The 23,207-nt window shown below is 39.8% G+C and overlaps 1 protein-coding gene across 16 annotated transcripts; it reads left to right on the plus strand.

Moving 5' to 3' along the window:
• The first annotated feature begins 435 nt into the window (after window positions 1-435).
• Window positions 436-20,956, plus strand: SPART (spartin). Of its 16 annotated transcripts, none has more exons than XR_011138671.1 (10): window positions 450-529; window positions 6,961-7,800; window positions 8,898-9,095; window positions 10,033-10,137; window positions 11,765-11,894; window positions 12,657-12,851; window positions 15,705-15,863; window positions 15,948-16,038; window positions 17,073-17,432; window positions 19,325-20,956. XR_011138671.1 is itself a non-coding variant. In XM_068930056.1 (10 exons), the coding sequence occupies exons 2-9, from the start codon at window positions 6,970-6,972 to the stop codon at window positions 17,131-17,133; spliced, it is 1,770 nt and encodes a 589-aa protein (XP_068786157.1). In that variant the 5' UTR covers window positions 450-529; window positions 6,961-6,969; the 3' UTR covers window positions 19,325-20,956. The 16 variants fall into 16 exon arrangements, 13 of the variants coding, with proteins under 13 accessions (XP_068786160.1, XP_068786152.1, XP_068786157.1 ...); XM_068930056.1 differs by having other exon boundaries at window positions 17,073-17,133; XM_068930057.1 differs by having other exon boundaries at window positions 465-614; window positions 17,073-17,133.
• Window positions 20,957-23,207: the final 2,251 nt, after the last annotated feature.

A 23,207-nucleotide genomic window follows, 5' to 3' on the forward strand; every position in this document is an offset into this window, starting at 1 on the left:
CTGCAATTACAAAACTAGATGCCCTAGTTACAGCACAATACCCTGCTGTTTTTGCCTGTGCCAGTCACGACGCCTGTTCCCAGATGCCATGTTTCAAGTCTGGATTCCCAGCCCTGCTCCCAGGCTGCTCCCTAGAGGCAGGAGAGTGCCCGGCATATCTGCTGGAAAATGCCCTTTTTCCTTATACCGGACTAAGCCGGGGCAGACACAGATCACAGCTAATATTTATTAAACACCCTTTATTAATTAAGCTGCTATTATTAATAGCAGACATGATAAGAGCGCTCCGGGCACCAGCTCCCCTCACAGGGGAAGCATCACGGACACCTCCCGCCTCACCGCCCGGCCGAAACCGCCCCCGCCAGGGGCCGCGGCAACGCCCCTGCCTGGGCGGGGCCAACGCCCAGTCCCGCGCGCACCCCGCAACGGTCGCGCAGTGACGTCACGGCCGCCTGCCCCGCCCCAAGCCAAGAAGCAGCGCGCGCGCGCGGCCGCCTGACGTGGGAGGTGGCGACGGCGGCGCGGCTCGGTGAGCGCGGTCGGGTCAGCGCGGCGGCGAGCGGGCCGCGGTGAGGCGGTTGGGTCGCCTGCGACGCGGCCACTCCGGCGAGGCGGTGCGGCCCGGGCGGGGACCACGGCGGTTGCCCCCAGCCGGCGGCGGGCAGGCGGGCGCGGGGAGGTGCCTGAGGGGCGGTGACGGGCGCTCGGGTAGCACTGCCTCTCGTCCGGGGAAACGTGGGGTCGGCCTGCAGGTATGGGAAGCTGTGTCTTGTATTTCCTGCTTTTAAAAAGATTCGTGTCATACGGGTTGGGCCTGAGTTGTTTGTACCTGCGTATGGAAAATTTGCTGGCCGTGGTTGGGAACTGACAGGTCCACTGCTAATAACAGCGTATTAAATAGCTGTCTTGCATAGCTCTTTAATTTTCTGTGATGTTGACTGAATTTCTGCCCACAGAGTACTAGACTGTGGCAATGTCTTTGTACTTGAGTACTGTGAGGTACTGGGCAGCACAGTTGTGTGATGAAGGGAACTACCTACCTTATTAGTTTTTCCCTTTCCTTTTTAGAGAAGTGCCAGGTCGGCTAGGATTCAGAAGCCTAAAAACTCTGCAATGAGGGGATATCATGAAACTACAGAGCATGGGGTCAGGAAGGAAGCCCATTTATTGGGACAAAATAGGCTTGAGACAGCAGTACCAAGAGGGGAAAAAATAAACATATTGGCTAGGTGAATGTAGGTACTACATTCTTGGTGTAAGAAATTGATATAAATGAACTGTTAAAAGATGGAAGTTGTACGGAAGACATCAATAATTGTAAGAGAAGGAATTACCATGTTAGATGAGATCACCCACTTACTCTTTTGTCCAGTCTTTGTTTTTATCTGGCATTAAGTGCTTAAAAATTAGCTGTAAGCCATCACATAATGATCAATTTCAGGGCTACCTTTAAATGAACTAATTTAAACGGAGAAAAAAACCCTAGTTTTATCAGCTAGAAACTATCTAAGTAGTTTAAATTCTTTATAATGCTTGGTTTAATTCAGTATGTTCTTATTCTCAAAAGATAGTAATATTCTTTTAATTGCTTTTTCCCTAAAGAAATAAGGCTTAAACAATTCTGTCTGCATTGTAGTTCTTGTTCATCTTTGAAATCAGTGGCTGATAGAAAAACAGTTGGCATGTAGGAAGAGGTCTTGGCTTAAGGACATGTAGGAAGAGATCTTAGATGAAGGGGTTTGTTTTGGCTTTTGTTTACTTGTTTTCCTCCCTCTTCCCACCCTCCCCCCCAATTTCAGAAACAGGAAGTTGGAAACATCTTGTCAGTCAGGATATTTAATGCTCTTAATAAGCTTTAGGCTTCGAAGTTACCTTTTGGCAGTGAGGTCCACAATTTAACTGCTTTTAAAACAAAGTAGTTTTTTTTGTGTGTGATGCTTCAGAGGATCAATGGCCAAGTAGTGGAGATATTAGCCTGCAATATCAAGTTGAACCAGAGTTTTCCTGTTGCACTATAGCTTCTCTTGGCAAGTCACTTAGCATCACAGAGTACATCTGTTCTGATAAATGAAAAAGGGCTAGGGAATGAGCGTGAGCACTGGATTGATCTGTGATTATCTATAGTGTCTGTTAGCTCTTTTCTTAGCTCTGTTTTGGACCCGCTTTCTCAAAGACAAATTACTCTAAGTCTTATTTAGTGCTAAGAAGTACAAATCAGGGTAAATCTGTGTATTCAGTCATGGGACCAAAGGTTGGTTTGTTGTTCCCTCTCTTGTTTAGCAATATGCACTTTATCATTTGTTTCAACTGTAAAATGGAAGAAATAAGATGCTATATAGCACATAAATGGTTTATGGATAAATATTAAAGGCAAGGTACTTAAATACTATTTTAATTAAGATCATACATTGAAAATAATAGTGACCAAGGAGCTGGACTGCATATGAACATATTACTCTTTAAATGTTCTGTTTCAGAGAATATTTCTTTGCTCTTGTGTTGAGAGTGTGATCCAGTTGCTTTGTTTACTTTGATATACCATCATTATTTTGAATAACCTTGCTATTTCCAATTATCAGTTTGTCTTGAGATTAGGTACAATTTTCTCGGGAAAGGTGGCTTCCTATCTTATTTAGCGTTTTCATTCCCCTTTAGGCCTATTCTTTTAATAAAAAAAATTAAGAATGAATTGAATTCAGCTCTTTAGGACTTTAGTCATCTCTAGTTAAATTCTAAAGCTTCCTCCATCTCCACCAAAACGCATAGTGTGATGGCAGCTGTGCTATACAGATATCACAAATTCAAGGTGTTTCAAAGAAGAATCAGAAATGAGTGATAACACTCCTACTGTTTAGAATCGCTGAGCCTGCTTATGTATCTTTGCCGTGCTTGGCCATACACTACTGCCATGTATACACTGATCATGCTGACATCTCTGTTTTCTTACAGAACTGTTTTAGTGTTAACAAAGCCTGTGCTTTAGCAAGAACAATGTTGTTGACAGTGCTACAGGCATGCAATGAATAACAAATTAGTTCACCGTTGAAATGTAGCTACGACTTTAATATTTTACTTGATGTCACTTTTTTATACTAATAATTACAAGCAAAAGATATATTTAAAATCTAGATAGTGTCTTGGGCTTAGCCTCACCCAACAAAAATCAAAACACATGGAGCAAAACAGGCTATGGTACTGAATCGTGTTCACACAAGTGAATTGTTTTCTTAAAGCCTTAAGACTCAGTAAGGGACTTGTTGCAGAATTGGCTTCACAGCTACTGAAAGTGTCAAAATAGTGAGTTTTGCTCGAAAAGAAGTAAACATTTTCCTTACCTAAACATTTTCCGTGTCTTGGAAACTTTCAATAATTTTTAAATTGAAGTTCCTCACTGTAAAATTGTTTTTCATTTTTAAATTTTTTTTCTAATGAAAAAAGTGATTTTCATTAACATATACAGGTTTTGACACAAGATGATATGGTTTTAGCCACCCTTGTATTTTTCCTAACAAATGATTTGACCGTACATATCTTAAATTATTCTGTATGCTTGATTAATCTATATTGTTTTATTACCTGGAGGCTTAATAACCAATGGATGTTTTATGAGTGATGAGCAAGGATCTCCTAGGCCACAAAATCCATTTGGCCGTGTCGTATAATCTTTCATATGAGAGTAAAGCTCTATTCACAGTCTTACTGGATTTCTTTTCAATTACTTTCAATGTAATTGTTCACTGTTCTGCTGATCAGAAGCATGCGTATAACTTTTAATCTTTGTCTTTGGTGGTTATTAAATACACATTTATTCTTATACCAGTGTTGTCCTTCAACTTAAGTCAAAGATGCTGAGCCTACAGCCAGTGGGTGAGTGCAGTCAACCAGAAATGCTCCTCCAGTCCAATGTTCATTTTTCTGCTACATGATAGGGAATGGGCTGCAAGCCAGGTAGATTGTGTGGCTTGTGACCTACCCCATATGGGCTGCCTTCTCAAAGCTCTGTGGCTGCTTCCTGTAGTATTTCTAGCTATTTATCTGTCAATGAATTGAAAAGCATCCGTCAGTGGTTTTGCACAAAGGATAATTCTCCCACATCATACCATTGGTTGGGTTGTGGTCAGTGGCGCAGAGTCAAGTTGGAGGCCTGTAGCTAGTGGTGTCCCCCAGGGGTCAGTCCTGGGTCCAGTCTTGTTCAACGTATTCATCAATGACCTGGAGGAAGGGACAGAGTGCGCCCTCAGCAAGTTTGCTGATGATACTAAACTGGGGGTGGGGGGAGCTGCTGACCCACCAGAAGACTGTGCTGCCCTTCAGAGGGACCTGGACAGGCTGGAGAGCTGGGCGGAGAGGAACCTCCTGAAGTTCAACATGGGCAAGTGCAAGGTCCTGCACCTAGGCAGGAATAACCCCATGCACCAGTACAGGCTGGGGACTGACCTGCTGGAAAGCAGCTCTGCAGAGAAGGGCCTGGGAGTCCTGGTGGACAACAAGTTAAGCGTGAGCCAGCAGTGTGCCCTTGTGGCCAAGAAGGCCAATGGTCTCCTGGGGTGCATGAGGCAGAGTGTTGCCAGCAGGTGGAGGGAGGTGATCCTGCCCCTCTACTCAGCCCTGGGGAGGCCTCACCTGGAGTACTGTGTCCAGCCCTGGGCTCCCCAGTACAAGAGAGACGTGGCGCTACTGGAGAGAGTCCAGCGGAGGGCTACAAAGACGATGAAGGGACTGGAGCATCTCTCCTGTGAGGAAAGGCTGAGAGAGCTGGGCCTATTTATCCTGGAGAAGAGAAGGCTGGGGGGGGGGGATCTCATCAACGTGTACAAGTATGTGAAGGGAGGGTGTCGAGAGGATGGGGCCAGACTCTTCTCCGTGGTGCCAAGGGATAGGACGAGGGGGAACGGGCACAAACTGAAGCGCAGGAAATTCCATCTGAACATGAGGAAAACCTTTCCTGTGAGGGTAACAGAGCACTGGAAGAGGTTGCCCAGAGAGTTGTGGAGTCTCCTTCCCTGGAGATATTCAAAACCCGTCTGGACGCGATCCTGGGAAATATGCTGTAGACGACCCTGCTTGAGCAGGAGAGTTGGACTAGATGATCTTCAGAGGTCCCTTCCAACCTCAACCATTCTGTGATTCTGTGAAGTACAGAAGTGTAGCAGATTACATCATACTTCTGTCATGTGGCTAGAGATGCTTCGGTCATGTAAGTGCTATCTGCACTTTGTTCATGAAAGATGTAGAAACAGAGCACAGTACGCTTTGCATCTTTATAGTTTTTGTGACCCTCACCTCTTAAGTTTGAGGTTTTTTATTGGGTTAGAGGAAGGAAAATTTCCAGCTTATAACTTTATTTCTTTTGCTTTATTGATAGTTAGCATAAAACAAGGAGGGAATAAAGTGAAATGTAAGTTCTATTTTAGGATTTTAACAATCGTTTCTTCTTTCCTGTCTTACTTTCTTCCAGTGTTTTTTACTTTTCATCCTGTGTATTTCTAGAGACTAATCCAGTCTTTTTGGTTTACTAGCTTAATAAGGCAACCATATTTTTCTTCTCCTTGGAGACAAGTAATTAGTTCATCAGAAAATTTCAGTGACCCTTGTTTATACATCTTCCTGTTTAGAGACAGCTTTCTCCAATGAAGCTTAGCATTGTGTGAGGTCTCACCAATGCTTTATACAATGGCATTAATGGTTTTCTATGTATAATGGAAGTATCTTTTTCTTTCCTGATTTTCTTTGGATTTCGCTTACCTTTTTTGTGGCCACGCTTTCTGTAGCTTGTTATCATTGAGTGATTGACAAAGGCCTCTAAATTTTCCCCTTTTCTTCCTCCCAACTTACAGCAGAAAATGTATGTTCTTTCCCATTTAAATAGTATCCAATTTTTGTTGTTTTCCAAGTTGATTATTCTACCATAACAGCCTAGTTTGTTGTTTGTTTTTGAGTCTCTGCTATCAGCGGAAAAATTCATTGGAGCATTTTTACATTTTGTGTGGTAAATATTGCCTTGGTCCAAGAATGATTTCTTCTACTGCATTTAGATAAGACTGAAGAACTGCATTTGATTCAAACAGTGATTTTACACATCTTAAAGTTTAAATGAACCTATTGGATTCTTTTCTGCTCCTCGGTTGTTGAAATATACATGAGGCTAGCTGGCTGAGGAATACCTTACAAAATAAAAGTAAAAGAACCTTTTGTCTGTAGCAGTGCATCAGGTTTTTGTCTTCTGGGGAGCAGGACAGGAAGAACACCGCTTTTGTTTCTGCCTTTATATAAACACTGAAAAGGAAATCAGTAATTCCCTTAATGTAAGATATTACTGTTTTCATTTTGTAAAGCACAGCTTGAACTGTTCAGAATATTTCTTTCCAGTTGTGTGTGTTGATACTAGTCGACATCTTTTAAGATCTGTCTCAATCCATTAAGTGCTTTCTCTTAAATCACATAATAAAAATGTACTGAGTTAGTAGGTTCACGCCTTTATTTAAATCAACAGAATGTTAACTGAATTAGACAGAATGTTAACTGACCTTTACAGAATGTTAACTTTTTAACACCTTGGGTATTTTCTAGAAAACATTATCAAAAGTAAATTTAGATTTTTTTTTTTCTTCCTCCACTATTTGGTACTGCTATTAAGACTTTTTTTTTAAGATGGAGGTTTAGTATCAGGCATCTCTGTATTGTTCTAATGCTTAACTTTTAGGAATAGGCGTATGAGGTAATTAGATTTGATGGTTACAGAGTTAAATTCCATGCTGACTTGGAATCTTATATCCTAAATCTAAAGGTTAATAGGAGATAAGCATAACAGATCAGACTTTGTACCAAGCAGCTAGATATCTTTCTGCTAATGAACATTATGTGAACAGTATGAACATTATTAGAAGTTGGAAGACGTTTTATTGTAAGATTAAGTTTTTTAGTTTCATCTATGAACAATCTGACTGACTCTTATTCCAGTTTGCAGTAATGGAACAAGTGCAGGATTTGGTTACCCAAGAAGATGCAAATATTAAAGCTATTAACGAAGAGTACAGGAAGGCCTTTATATTTATCAATAAAGGACTGAATACAGATGAAGTGGGTCAGAAGGAAGAGGCAAGAAATTACTACAAGCAAGGACTTGACCACTTGCTTAAAGGAATTAGCATTCCATCACAGGGTCCTGCATGTGTAGGATCCCAGTGGGAGTCTGCCAGGCAAATGCAACAAAAGATGAAGGAGACCCTCCGAAACGTTCACGCTCGACTTGGCGTTTTAGAACAAAACACCCTGACTGTGCAAACAAGTCCTGCTGCAACAGGTGCGCCTGCTGAGGTGCCCAAGTTATACCCAAATATTCCTTCTAAAGAGAAGCCAGGAAGACCTCCTGCGCCTAATTCTCTGTTTGCACCAAGCCAGCCACCCACTGCAGATGGAAGTGTTGCAAATGTGAGTGCGGGGCAAATTCCAGCAATGAGTCCATCAGCTCCAAAATCTCTTTGTCTGCCAAATGAAGCACCTCCTGCCTACACACCTCAAGCTACAAATGGCCATTTTACAGTGTCTTATGGCACAGAGTCCGGGGAGTTTTCATCTGTAGGTGAGGACTACTACAGAAAGTGTAGTCAGCCACCTCCCCTTGAAAGTCTGGGAGTGGATGCAGATGAGCTGATCTTGATTCCCCAAGGAGTACAGATATTCTTTGTAACTCCTGATGGACAAGTTAGTGCTCCTTCTTATCCTGGATATCTGCGCATCGTGAAGTTCCTGGATACTGGTGGTGAGACAGCCCAGAATCATCCACCTGCATTTCTTCAGGTAACAAATAAAGCGTGATAAAACAAGAACATAATTTTTTCCTTTAATTATATTTTCAAAAATATAAAATTTTTCAACGGCTGTCATCTTAGCTTTAAGCTCAGAAGAGCAACAACTTATCTGAGACAAAGTGAAAGAATCTCTGCATGTTGGAGAAATGGTTATCTGCAAATGCACATTTGTATGACTTTTCTGAGGAACACCTGGAGGCCATTTCCCAGGTTCTTGAGTATTTACTGTTTTGATGAATTCCATGTTTTTAAAGGAGTTTGCCTAACACTTCTGTTCATACTATAAAATTAACTTCCCTTTTTTCAAATAAAGAAGACATGTTGATTCAGTTATTGTAACATTTCAGTATAAAATAAGTTTACATGCTACTTGCTTCTCTGAACTAGTGATCGGATATTGCGGTTAACTTGGAGAATTCATAATTCAGAGTGTTAATCTGCTCTGAACTACAAGTGGAAAACACATTATTTGGATTTTCTAGTTCATGCTTACTAATTTGGGGATATTCTGTAACATATACTGTTTCTGGTCAATTTCTGACCTCGGATCTCTTTGCTGCTGCTAAGATTGTTTGGCTCTTGGAGGCCTAACCTGTGAAGGGGAAACATTAAGAAACAGAAAAACCCTTCCTGGTATTAGATTCTATTCATTCACTTCTACCTCTGCTGGCATTCTCAAGCACTAGATATGCCAATGACAGCCTTCTCTTTGTTCTATCATATATACCTGTTTAGAAATCTACAGGAAGTTACAGGCTTTGTGAATCCGGATTTGTTTGGCTGAATGCTTCATCTGCGTCCATAACTAGGCCTCAGTTAAGAGGCTACCAGGCTGAATTAGTCCTGTGAGAATTAGTATTTGCTCTATATTAGACTATCAAAGCCAGTCAAGGATGATATTCTCACAATCACATAGGTGTTTTTTTGTTTGTTTGGTCAGAATGTCAAAAGGCTTTTATTTTACTTTTTAAACTGTATAGAAAACTAAGTTTTCATTTTAATGGGTACATTTGTTTGTCTTTCTTGTGAATAGGCTCCTTTAATTTTGTAAAAATAATCTTTCCTTTATGTACTTCTCTTTCCCAGGTTTGTGACTGGATGTATCCTCTAATGTGTAATCAGTCTCCTGTTCTATGCTGCAGTACTGGAGTCTACATGTTCCCTGACACAATGTCTCAGGTGCCAGGGTCCTATGTGGGAATAGTGTTGTCTTCAGAACTTCCAGCAGCTGACAGAGAGCTTTTTGAGGATCTGTTAAAACAGATGTCTGATCTTCGAATCCAGGTAAATTCCAGGGTTGCTTCTTTTAAACCAAACAGCAGAAATGATCAGTGTATTTTCCTGATTACATTTACTTGTATAAAACTGTAAAGTTCTGTGTCTTGCTTGGTAAGCTCAACAACATGCAATAAGTAATGCAGACAAGATTAAGCACGCTTAGGAATGAAACAATATGTAGTATGACATAGGGAGGACAGAAATTTTAATATAATAAACTGTAAGCATAGAAAAGAAGTGGCCATTTTGTGTATATTTACTATTTTCCCAGAACAGAACGTAGGCCTGAATGAAAATTTTCATTTAGGAGAAAGCTAACAACTTTTTTCTGTGTGTATATGTGCACATGCATGTACTCTGTATACAGCTTTGATGAAACCATTCTCAGAATATTGTGCCCAGATATGCCTATAGTTTAAAAAGGTTAAGCAGCCTCAAAGAAGAGCTGTGAAAATACTGAATACCTCAAAAATCTGCCTTAAAATGAATTCTCAGAATAAATTAATCTGGTGCCTTACTGTAGCAGAATTTTAAGCAGAGAGAAAATAGAAAAAAACCAAAATCCAAGAAAGGCACAATCCAGTTAGATACACTGACTGGAAATAAGGTGAAAATGTTAATGATGGCTGTAACAAAGCATTGGAGCAACATTTCAGGAGGAATGGTAATCAATAACCACTTAAAAGCTGATAACAAGATTATATCTTTTCATGAAAGATGCCATCTTGTTGAATCACTAAAAATTAAATACAGCAACTTGCAAGGATCTAGTTTGCAACGTGCCACGTGGATGGCGTTTGGTTATGTTATAAATCCTAGCGAGTTCAGCAGGAGAAACTGGGTAAAACTGTGATCGGACCTGCATAGAAGTTCAGATTATAGTAGTCCCTTATTGTCGTAAATTTCCATGTTTCTGTTAATGTTCCCTGATACAATGTCACAGGTGCCAGGATCCCATGAGAAAGTAGGGTTATCTTCAGAGCTCCCAGCAACTGAGAGCACACATTTTGAAGATAAGTTAAAACAGATGTCTGGCCATGAAGTCCAGGTAAATTCTGGGACAGAAATTCTAAAATGTTTAGTGATAATATAAATTGTCACTGAAAAACAACTTAAAACTGCTGAGATTCTAGATTTGATTGAGAGCTGCAGTGTACAGTCCCACAGATTTCCACATGCTGTGTCCTGATCCTTTATTTTTCCCCCTTAACTGAGAGCTGTTTCAATTACTGCGGGCTTCTAAATTCTGAAAATCAGTGGCAGACTTATGGAATTTTAAGAACTTTGACATACAGCAAAGTCAATATCTTCCTTTGGGCAAAACATTTCAAAGCCTAGCCTGCTGGCCATTTAACTCTGTTTATATAGTTCTCATGAGAATATAATTAACAACTGCATGTAATGTGTGTACAGTATAGAGTGGTATTTCACATTAGAGAACCCATTTCTGCTCCTTAGTAGAGACTCACTGAACCTTTTTCTATATGGTGACGTAAACTGTGTATAACTAAATTATATCTGGAGCATACTTTTTTCTCTTCTGCTTTTTTTTACCTTTTAAAAAATTATAGCTCTGTATATTAAGATTATTCCTGCACTCCTTCCTCAAAGTGATCAACTGCTAAAGACAGAAACATGTCTTGAAAATGAGATTTCACACTGCTGTGGAGTGTAATTGATGGTATATCAAATATCGTTTGTATGTTTTCTCTTCTGTTTATAGCTTTCATCTAGGAATGCTTTCATACAGACTCTTCCAGAAGAAAAAATGGTCCTTTTTTTCTTTTATCCTTTGTTAATCAGTGCTGTTTTAAATCATTGAAACACTTACCTTTTGATACTTGCATTGTAGAATTCTAACTAAAAACTAAATTTATTGCAATTTTTCTGCCCTCTCTAGTTAAAATTCAATTATTCATTGTCTACAAACTATATAAAGTCATGGTGCGGTTATTACAAGTTATTAGAAACACTAACCACACTGTGGTGGTGGTTGCTAACAACTACTGACTGTCTGCTCCAGAAACTCTAGAGTTTGAGAGGAGTTCACACAGAATCTGCCCAAGAGCAGCAGTATCATGCACAGCTCTGAAATGTTCCTTGGCTGTACCACTCTGCAAAAGCATCAGCAGCACATGGAATGAATAATCTGCTTTATTTAGAAATTTGGGAGGGAAGGATGAAAAGCAAACAACCAGAACAGCTGCATTTTTTTTTCAGTGCAGCTGGATTCTCTGACCAAAGATAAAGGGATTGCAGTTCCTATACTGAAAAACAATAGAGTTCATTTCCCTCTGGGAAGATAAACATGATAGATGTAGATTTTATCTTTTCTGCTAGTTAAATTGTGCTGTCAACTACCGCTACTTAGTTACTTGACCAGACAGCCTTGTTGGCAGGCAAATGTTGTCATTGTAACTGAAGAAAGCTTACAAAAAATGCTTAGTTGTTTGATAAGGTTTTCTTAATATACAGCCTTTCTATGCAAAAGTGATTGAATCACAAAATTCCAGTAACTTTATGTACACTTGCTAGAAGAACACACCGCATTGACTTTTTTCCCCCCCATAATGGGGGGAATGGTCATCTGGGGATGGTCATCTGTATGACCATCTCAAATAAAAATCTTGGTACTTTATGAAATAGGTTCTCAGATGTTTGCTTTCACTTGTTAGCCCTCAGAAGCCTCTCATGATGCAATTAACTTGCCTCAGACTGTTCATATCCAACCACAAGCTGAAGGAGGGGAAAAAGAGAAAGAGTTGCCAGAATGGAGTGAGAAAGTTGCGCATGGAATCTTGTCAGGTACTATCATAAGGGCATTAGAATAAATACAAACCTGTAAGTGAGTAATACTTAAATGCATGTATGCTGATAAAGGCTGACTTGTTGGAAATGGTTATTCACCACTTCCAATTGTAGTCATCTAAAGATACTTTGGTATGTTCTGTTAAGAGTGCAGAATTTTAATCCCCAACAAAGGATTTGTTCAGAGCAAACGGTCTAGACTCCTAATTCAAGCCTGTAAATTAGGTTATTGCCCTATGTGACTCAAACCACTGTGATGCAGCAATCTTATTTGTGTATGAGCAGTCACATTAAAGTGTGCATCTACTATGATTTATGCAGATAAATATTGGAATACATAAATGACCACCAGCTGATCACAAGAAATATGAAGCTGCTAGAAGGGCTAATGAAAAGACAGAGAATTGGGTTTTCCACATTCAGAATGCTAATGGCATTGAGATGTGCAGCTTTATTACTGTTGACCCTGATGGGAGTTAAATATCCATTAAAAAAAACCCTGAGTTTCTGTATTAAATTGAGACTTGAATGAAGGCTGGCTAATAGTGGACTTAAATAAAATGAGATGGAAAAATGTACATCGTGTAGGAGGAAAAATCATTGCAGGAATTTATGCTGGCCACTAAGCAAAGAGTATAATTGCAGACTATAATCAGAAATGTTGCTAAGGTCTGCACTGGAGAGGCAGGGGAAGCAAAGCTTTCAGAATTCTAGTCTGTAAAATTCTGTACATATTAACAAAGATGATTTGTCTTGAAGGTGCATCTTGGGTAAGCTGGGGCCTAATGAAAGGAGCAGAATATACTGGCAAGGCTATCCACAAAGGAGCTTCTAAACTGCGAGAACACATTCAACCAGAAGAAAAACCTCTGGAAGTCAACCCAACTGTAGCAAAGGGGCTTCACGTAGCAAAACAGGCTACTGGAGGAGCTGTGAAAGTCAGCCAATTTTTGGGTAAAATGTTCTGCTCAAAATATTATATATTTTTGCCTTAATGAATAAATAGTCTGTAAAATGAGAGCTAGTTTCTCTAGCCAATGAACTAAAGGAGGGACTGACATGATGATATGCAGAGATGAGCTGTTTGTGCCTAGTTATCCTGTGTGAGAGAACATGCTTTAGGAATATTTTTATTGTATGCCCTTGAGGACATGTTTTTCTTTCCTAAAGGAATACTTTTTATAGCATAGTATTTTTACAGTCTTAAGTTTGGCATCTTTTTTTAGGCTTTAGATAATTAATTCAAAATGGCTTCTCTTTTTCTTAAGTTAATAATAATGTATTTTAAAAGCTGTATAGTCACAAGTTACTAACATACGTAGTGGATCAGTGGTTGGGGGGCGGGGGCGCGCACGTGCGCATATAGTTTAAACGTGCCTGAAACAAGTCTGTTTAGTCTAGGTATAGACTTCCAAATAGAACTGGCTTCGTGTTCAAATGTGCTGAGTAACCAGAGCAGCTCTTAGTAACTTCATTCTGCTGTTTATTTGTATTAATGTTAGGATTCAATGTCTAGTATCAGTGCTTAAAATCCATTTGTGCTGGATACTATAAAACTGCTTTGAAGAGTTGGAATGATGGTAAGAAAGACAACTGTAAGAAAGACTTGTCCAGCAGACAAGATGAGGAAAAACCCTCAGCTTGTTCCCTATCTATAATTTGGGAATAACAAAGTAATGGAAACAGTTGCTTGAAATCACAGAATGGTTGAGGTTGGAAGGGACCTCTGAAGATCATCTAGTCCAACTCTCCTGCTCAAGCAGGGTCATCTACAGCATATTTCCCAGGATCGCGTCCAGACGGGTTTTGAATATCTCCAGGGAAGGAGACTCCACAACTCTCTGGGCAACCTCTTCCAGTGCTCTGTTACCCTCACAGGAAAGGTTTTCCTCATGTTCAGATGGAATTTCCTGCGCTTCAGTTTGTGCCTGTTCCCCCTCGTCCTATCCCTTGGCACCACGGAGAAGAGTCTGGCCCCATCCTCTCGACACCCTCCCTTCACATACTTGTACACGTTGATGAGATCCCCCCCCCCTCAGCCTTCTCTTCTCCAGGATAAATAGGCCCAGCTCTCTCAGCCTTTCCTCACAGGAGAGATGCTCCAGTCCCTTCATCGTCTTTGTAGCCCTCCGCTGGACTCTCTCCAGTAGCGCCACGTCTCTCTTGTACTGGGGAGCCCAGAACTGGACACAGTACTCCAGGTGAGGCCTCCCCAGGGCTGAGCAGAGGGGCAGGATCACCTCCCTCCACCTGCTGGCAACACTCTTCCTCATGCACCCCAGGATACTATTGGCCTTCTTGGCCACAAGGGCACACTGCTGGCTCATGCTTGACTTGTCCACCAGGACTCCCAGGCCCTTCTCTGCAGAGCTGCTTTCCAGCAGGTCAGTCCCCAGCCTGTACTGGTGCATGGGATTATTCCTGCCTAGGTGCAGGACCTTGCACTTGCCCATGTTGAACTTCAGGAGGTTCCTCTCCGCCCAGCTCTCCAGCCTGTCCAGGTCCCTCTGAAGGGCAGCACAGTCTTCTGGTGTGTTAGCCTCTCCCCCCAGTTTAGTATCATCAGCAAACTTGCTGAGGGCGCACTCTGTCCCTTCCTCCAGGTCATTGATGAATACGTTGAACAAGACTGGACCCAGGACTGACCCCTGGGGGACACCACTAGCCACAGGCCTCCAACTTGACTCTGCGCCATTCACCACAACCCTCTGAGCTCTGCCATCCAGCCAGTTCTCAATCTATTTCCCTGTCCACTCCTCCACCCCGCACTTCTGGAGCTTGCCTATGAGGATGTGATGGGAGACAGTGTCAAAGGCTTGCTGAAGTCCAGGTAGACAACATCCACTGCTCTGCCCTCATCTACCCAGCCAGTCATTCCGTCATAGAAGGCTATCAGATTGGTCAAGCCTGATTTCTCTGTGATGAATCCATGCTGACTCTTCTTAATCACCTTCTTATCCTCAACATGCTTTAAAATGGTATCCCGGATCAGCTGCTCCATCACCTTTCCAGGGCTGGAGGTGAGGCTGACAGGCCTGTAGTTTCCTGGCTCCTCCTTCTTGCCCTTTTGGAAGACTGTCATGACATTGGCTTTCTTCCAGTCCTCAGGCACCTCTCCTGATCTCCAGGACCTTTCCAAGATGATGGAGAGAGGCCTAGTGATAACATCCGCCAGCTCCCTCAGCACTCGTGGGTGCATCCCATCGGGGCCCATGGATTTATGGATGTCAAGTTTGAACAAATGATCTCTAACTCTCCTCAACCAAGGGAGAGTCTTCCTTTCTCCAGCCTTGCTCTCTTGTCTCCAAGGTCTGGAATTCCTGAGGACTAGCTTTAGCAGTGAAGACTGAAGCAAAGAAGGCATTCAGCAACTCTGCCTTCTCTGTATCCTTTGTCACCAGGGCACCCGCCCCATTCAGCAGCAGGCCCATGTTTTCCCTAGTCTTTCTTTTCTTACTGATATATTTTAAGAAGTCCTTTTTGCTATCCTTGATATCCCTTGCTAGATTAAACCACAAATAGGCCTTAAATGAGAGTATGTGACAAGTATCTGTGTCTTCCTTTTAGCCACAATACCAATCTTATTTGTTAGCAATTGAAACTGTTCAGATTCTGAAAATAAGGCTGCTTCTATACCCTTTTGATGCTAACATGTGGATTGGAGTCTGTCTTTAGAATCAACATATTAAGATAGAAGTAACACTTTAGACTTCAGTGAAACTTACTTTTTAAGTAAAAGTAAGGATATTTAAAGAAAAATGTTCAATATTCTTATTAAATAATCTGCATACCATTATTTTATGGTAGTTGAAGGAGTATGTTCTATAGCAAGCTGTGTTGGAAAGGAGCTGGCTCCGCATGTGAAGAAGCATGGCAGCAAATTAGTTCCAGAATCTCTTAAGAAAGACAAAGATGGCAAATCCACTTTTGATGGTGCTCTGGTGGTTGCAGCAAGTGGAGTTCAAGGTAATAAAAATTCCTTATGACTTTTTTTAATTGCATAAGCTATTTTTCAGTGCTATGAACTCAAATAAGCTGTTCATTTTGCAGGGTTTTCAACAGTATGGCAAGGTTTAGAAAGTGCAGCCAAGTGCATTGCTAAAAGTGTTTCAGCAGAGACTGTAAAAACTGTTAAATACAAGTAAGTTTTGTTTTTATTAGTTTCATCTTCTACAACATATTGTCACTGTATATGAATACTGTCAAACAAAGCTCATGGAAGCGCAAGAAAGTTAACTTAAAATATCTACATTGCTCTAGTTACGCAGCACATGACATGCTGTTAAGCGTACCATAATGAGCATGCCCTTTATGTAAAGTGCAAAATGAATCAATGCTTCTGAAGTTTTTCTAGCTCTCTTCTAGAAGTATTAAAGCTTCAGGCAGTGTTGACAAATACTGTTCAGATTTATATCTTTGTATTACAATATAATAATGTCATTATGAAAAAAAAATAGTTTGAAACCTCTCAACTGTGATCCTTTATTTATGTAAACTTAACTAAATTTTAAGAAAAATGCAGAAATGACTTCAACTAGAAGCAGGTCATACCAAAGTGAGGTTGTACAAAAAGGAATTTGTGTAAGGAAATCTAAAGCATAAATAACAATAATAGGATGAAATGAGAAGAGGCACTAGTCACAACTTCAAAAATGCAGATGTTCCTAGAAAAAGGTAGTAGAGGAAGAGGAGCATGTTTAGGAGCATGTTACTAAGACAGTGAATGAAAAGAGCGAAGTTGATGAGCGTGTATAACAAGAAATACTAAGGAGAATTAAGGGAAAATTGTGAAACAACTGCAAAACGTATGGAATACACCCCTCAAAAAAGTGCAGTAGGAATAATGAAATGTGAAAAGCAAGCAAAAACATGTAGGTTAAATGGAGTTGGTGATAAGTGTAGCAGAAGAAATTTAAAAAAGGGGTGCTGAAAGTGTATACAGACCATTAGTAGCAGGAAACAAGATGACAGGGTAAACACAGAATAAGGAAATTAGTGGTTTGACATCCAGGGTTCTGTTCTAATGCAGGTGGGGAAACTACAGATAGGAGGTAAGATAGCAAGCTGCCAGTCAATGTTGCTTTACTGCTGACATGTTTGTTTTTGATAGGGCTGCCAGGAGGCATTGTACTGGTACTCTTTTCACAGTAATTCATACTAATATTTTTGTTTTAGATATAAAAACAGGAAATATGGAGATCAGCAATCAACAGCCCCTAAGAGTGAAAACAAATAAGTAAATAAATGCTGCAGTTAACTACAATACAATTTAGAATATTTGATAACTGAGGATTTCTTCCATCTTTTGGTGGAAGAGAAATTCTATACAAATATAAAAATTCTACATAATCTCTCTTTTATAAGCTGGTTTCTGCCTCAGTGACAAAAGACTTCTGCTACTCTTAAGTACTTCAGTGAACCGCTAATGGAAACAGGGCTAAAGGAGCATCATCACAATGTCTTTATGTAAACAAGCTCAGCTAAAACTTAGCTGTTACCTTTCCTGATAGAGTTAAAGACATGTTCATCGTAAGTGTAAGTAAGTCAAAACTGGGGGGAAAATTTAACTGTGGAAGTACTAGTTCTGCAGAAGTATCTTGCTTGTAATTTACTGGGTTTTTACAAGGTTATGAATAACTACAGTATCTGCATCTGCCCAACTTTTCTTTTAAAAAAAAACAAAATTACAAATTATGCAACTGAGATAGGTAAGGTGAAAAATCAACTATTAAATACTTAAGAAGTTATTCGTTTATCTATATTGGATGAGTCATGATCTTTCTTTAAATGAGGTTGCCTATTGCACTGATATTACAGAAAACTGGCTTATTATTCCTGAGGTGAAAATAACTAATCAAGTTGGCAAATATTTATTGCTATTTTGCTGTGAGACTAATTCTGTGGTCTGCAAATCAGATGTTGATGATTGAAGGCTGTTACTCTGTCAGAGAATTAAAACCAAAACAAAATAAAAAAACTAGTTATTTCCATTCACTTTACTTGTTGGTTCTAGCTGTTACCTGTAATGGGTACTCTACTGATAGTGAGAATTTTTTTTTTTTTTGGATATATTTTGATAGACTTGGGAGCCTTTGATACCCTGTTCTTCTCTTTAGCCTTAGTTTGAGGGCCTCAAAGAATTTCTAGTCAAAAGAAGAGCAGGGCAAAAGTAACTCAGCTAACTGCTGAGATTCTAATGCTATCACAAATATTTCCTTTTGGCCGGTTTGTCTGATTACAGTGTTCTCTAAAGAAATGTTTAGTTGCCTGGAACAGCTAGAGTTACTGCTCTCGCTATACTTCTGTCCTCCTTCAGTATGTTCTCTCTACTACTGAGATATTACCTTTCTTCACAGATGAGAAATTTATTTAATGAGCTTATGTGACTGCTGACTTCCCCTGTAATGAATAAAGAAGCTGGACCCACAAACCAGTGGAGAGATGAGAGGTTATATGTATCAGTAATTTTCAGCGTATCTTCAAGGTCGCTGCTTTGAGGCTTTGCTGTTTAATATGGTTTTGTTATTTTGGTTTGGGTTTTTCTGCTCATCTCCTCCCCTTTGCTATTGTATTGACTCCAGGCTACTTCAGATAGGTCTTCATTGCACTGCAGAACTTGTTACAGGGGCGCTGCAACAAATCATTTAGCTACCTCTAGCGTATAAATATAGCTGTTTCAGCAGTTCTCTGCACCCATTCGACCTGCGTTAATCTGCTTGGGTACTGTAGTACACTAACTTGTGAGACTACTTTTGGGACTTTGAACTACAACGTCTGTTGCTGTTACACCAGACATAATATCACGCTATGCCATGTAGACAAAGGCAAGGGCGATACAGAACAAGTACTAACTGAGCACTATTCTGGCCAGTGGTGGTTACCAGCTGTGAAAGCAATGCCTAAGATGCCTCCAGTCCCTTTTTGTCTAACAATGAAGAAGGCAGTTACGACAGCGTTCACCTTCTTTCCTCCTCAATGCTGCTACCTACGGTACAGACCTAGCAATCTGAGCAGCTGCAAGGGTCTGGTCCTGAAGGAACTAAATGGAAGAATACAGGATATGAGGGGGAACCAACCTTGCACATAAAAATACTTTTTGCAGTTGTATATAGACAAGCCTTCTGATCCTTTCTTCATGACTATGGGGAAGGACTGGCAAGGTTTTTTGAGGAAAAAGGGCAGAAGCATCTTGGTATCCTGAAAGAGGAGAAGATTATTTCATAACTTACTGTCTGACAGAGTAGCAGCCCTTACTCAAATGACTCAGTAATTTTTAATTTCACTCTGTAGGCATTTAAGCTGTGCACTTAAGAAAATAAATACCCAGTGCTACTCACAGCTATGCTTCAATTGTTGCTTTTGAAAGAATTCTAGTGAAGAGAAAAATGCTAAGTATATATATCTACAAACTTGTTTTCTGTCTTAAGGTATGGAGATGATGCTGGCCATGCTACGGACAATGCTATGAATTCTGCAATCAATGTTGGCGTGACAGCATTTAACATTGACAACATTGGTATCAAAGCTGTTGTGAAGAGAACTGCAAAAGAAACTGGCCATGCTGTGTTGGATGAATATAAAGTATTGGATAAGGAGAAAAAAGATAAAAAATGAGAACAATGAAAAGTTTCTGAAAGCCTTACATTAGAGATGAAACTTCCTATTTAGAAGTAACTATATTGCTAAACTGTGATTTAACACAAATCATACTATACTTTTCAAGCAACTATTACTTAATTTAACATGAAAATATAAAGGTTGGGGAGGCATTCTTACAAAGAAAAATGAAAGTCTCCTTGCTCTATCACTCTGTAGTGATGCAGGGATTTTGACAGCTTGAAGGGTGTGAATTTGCAGTTAATAAACTTGCCTCTGTAAGCACTTTTTTCAAAATATAATATGAAACAGAATACTCTAGAAACAGTATTGTGAATATTTTTGTAATACTATATATTTGTAAAGAAGGTGATACTGAACAAATAGGGTTACTAATTCTGTTGTCAATTTTTTAGTTAGTTTTACAAAAACTAAGCTTTACTAATACTAAACATTATTTAATATGTACTACTTATTTAAGTTTTGTGTTTTATTCTTTTTCTAGATAATTTCTTTTCATAGCTACTAAAAAGCCAGTCTTATCCAAAGTTCATTTTAGTACAAATGAAAGATGAACCTCAGGTAACTAGATAGCCATTCCCTTTAAAACTATTTTTTCCACCCAGCATATGAACAAACCAAAGATACTAAGCGTTTTCTCTAATAAGAGGGTACTTGCATCTCTAGAAAAATGTATTCTGCAGTTGGCACTATAAGTAATATTGAAAGATTATTTGAAATTCAAATTTTTATATGGAGAAGATAAGTGGATTTTTGCATAAATGAAAATATTTTTCTGCAAAAACATTCTAGAGAGGCTGCTAGATATGTCTATGGATTCTGCACTTTTCAGCCAGTCCACAAAGAGTCATAGTATATATGACTTCTAATGGAAGACAGTAGGTATTTGCTTCAAGGTGTAGTTTTGACAGTCAGCACCTTTATTCCAATGAATTCAGTTGCACAAGGTGCATCTTTAAAGAGTATGAAGACAAGCACCTTTAATTGGATGTATATGGAATACAATAGACACTACTCTGTAGCTTGCTCATCCTATTGCAGTGTGAAATAACTCCCATGTAGAAAACTGATAAGAGTCGTCCTTCCTTCTAAGATGCTTTTTCACTGCTGCTTATTTAAAGTTCATTAGTGGGTTTTAAAGCTGCTATACATTCTAGTCTTGATCGGTCCAGCGGCAAATGGAACACTGTCAATTTACAATTTCACTTCATATCAAATAATGGGAGAAAATAACTGTAAGTGATCGTTAGCAAGTGATGCTTGTATATCAGACAGGAAAAAAGAAAAGCAGTAACAAAAATATCTACTGGAAGTGTAACAGCACATTTTGTGGTAGTTATTGCAGGTGTGTACTTTAGTGCGAGAAAAGTAAAACAAAGGGGCTAACCACTTGAAGTGTAACTTGAACTGATTTACAGAAATAAAATTAAGTAAAATTAAAATTGATTAAACTGTGCTTTGCTTTCTTATGACGTCAAGCTACTGTATGGATCAGTGAATGGAAATACTCGGAAGAAACTTCAGAAGTCAACAGAAGAACAAACAGTCTTGGAGTATGTCTACGACAGAAGCCTAATAATCAATTACAGCTCAAAATATTTCACAGTGAAAAGGTCTAGCAAAAGTACATTATAACAGTGTTTTTGCTGTAATCTGTCACTTGCTGGCAAGTGTGACCAGTTTAAGAGTAGTATAGATTTCATACTAGCAAAAGCACTTTTGTTATGAACTGCATTTACATTAGGAATGTGTTTTATTTATATCTTTTTTTTCCACCCCCATTTTGATTTTGGCATATAGTCCAATAGGCTTCTCCCCAATTCCTCTTTCATATAAAACGGGCTTCACATAGGGAGTTAGCTCAGCCTTCCCTGTTATACCCTCTACAAGCTGAATTCCCTAAGCCTCATGTTTTAGGTTTATTTTCTATTCCCAGCTTTTTGTTTTTGTTTCTTATTTGGACATTGAACATCTCTCTTGAAGTATGGCAGTCCTTGTAGCAGTTTTACTAATGCTGTTTGCAGAGCAAACTGCTACCTAATTTTGTAGTACACTGCTATTTCCAAATTTATTCAAAGGCTTTTCTGCTACAATATTTAACTTGAACCTTGTATGGAAAAGATTACCTACGATGTCATTTCTATACTACTACTTTCTCTGGCATCTCCACCAGTGTGCAGGTGAAAAAAAAAACAGTGCTCTTGGCCTCAAGTCTAGAACTGTGCATTTGAAGGAACTCCTCTAGATTTCAAGGTTTTTGTTTAATGCTTACTTAAAAAAAAATTTGGGATACCCTATTTCTTGATATTCCCTAAAGTATATATCAGTAGTCCTTTAATTTAAAAAAAAAAAAAAAAGCAAAACTACATTGATTAGGTTCAGTTATTTAGAAGCACCATAAAATTATGTAGGCTGGAAGGGACTTCCAGTGGTCTCTAATCTAACCTCTCCTGTTCAGGCCTGCATCTAGTTATGTTACTCATATGCATTGCTGCTCATCCTTCCACTGCATCTCTGAGAAGAGTCTGGCTTTGTCTTCTCTTCGTCCTCCTGTTACATAGTTGTGGACAGTAATAAGATCTCCTCAAGCTGCCTTTTTTCTAGTCTGAGCTTACCCAGCTCTCTCAGCCTCTTCTCATATGCCACGTGTGCCAGCCCTCTGACGAGCCTGGTAGCCCTCCACTGGATTTGCTTCAGTATGTCTATGTCTGCTTGTACTGGGGAGCCCAAAGCCGAGCATAGCACTCCAGATGTGGTCTCGCATGTGCTGAACAGATTGCCCTCCCTCCATCTGCTTGCTACACTCTTGCTAATGCTGCCCAGGAAGCAGTTGGCCTTCTCTGCTGCAAGGGCACATTGCTGGCTTAAGGTCACCAAGGCCTCCCAGATTTTTTTCTGCAAAGGTGCTTTCTAGTTATTGGCCCACAGCTTGTACTGGTACATGGGGTTTTCTCATCCCACATGGAGGTCTTCACTTTTGCTTTTGTTTAATTTCATGAAGTTCCAGTTGGACCGTTCCTCCAGCCTGTCCACGTCCCTCTGAATGGCAGTCCTGCACTCCAGCATACTGACTACTCATTTGCAAGCTTGCTGAGAGTGCAATCCATCCTGTCATCCAGCTTGTTAACAAAGAGTTAAATTGTACTGTTCCTAGTGTTGATCCCTGAGCTGTGCAGTTGTAGTGCTGATCATCACGCTTTAAACCTGATGGCCAAGTGTTTGCCATCCACCTTACTGTCTGCTTACCCAGTCCATATCTCGGCAATATGGCTGTAAGAGTTCTATGGCAGACTATGTCAAAGGCCTTACTAAATTCAAAAAACACAACATCTACTGCTATGCCCTTATCCACAGTCATGAACTCACCATAGCTTATTTACTGGTGATGCTGAAGCAACTATTTAACTTTACTTTTAGCTGCATTCTTCTGAAAGAAAAAAAAGCCTACGAGTTGTCATAATACTTTGAAAGGAATCTTCAGTCCTTAAGTCAAAATTAATGTCATTATGTGAACGTTTGCCTTCGATAACTGGTATACTTGACTTTTTAAATAACTCCTTATCTGTGTTTGTTGCCTTCATGCAATGTGAAAACATATGTATTTAAGATTCTTAGTTTTTTTTTTCTCAAGCCACATTGTGTTGCAACCAAATTTCCTAACTTTTCTTATGGGTAATAAAAATGTTAGCCTGA

Source organism: Struthio camelus, chromosome 1 (assembly GCF_040807025.1).
Source record: "Struthio camelus isolate bStrCam1 chromosome 1, bStrCam1.hap1, whole genome shotgun sequence".
NCBI classification, from domain to species: domain Eukaryota; kingdom Metazoa; phylum Chordata; class Aves; order Struthioniformes; family Struthionidae; genus Struthio; species Struthio camelus.

Coding starts and splice junctions, on each gene's coding strand:
- SPART (XM_068930048.1), top strand. CDS start 6,970: ATGGAACAAGTGCAGGATTTGGTTACCCAAGAAGATGCAAATATTAAA. Junction 9,096..10,032: donor TGTCTGATCTTCGAATCCAG/GTAAATTCCAGG, acceptor ACAATGTCACAG/GTGCCAGGATCCCATGAGAA. Junction 16,039..19,324: donor GTAAAAACTGTTAAATACAA/GTAAGTTTTGTT, acceptor TTCTGTCTTAAG/GTATGGAGATGATGCTGGCC.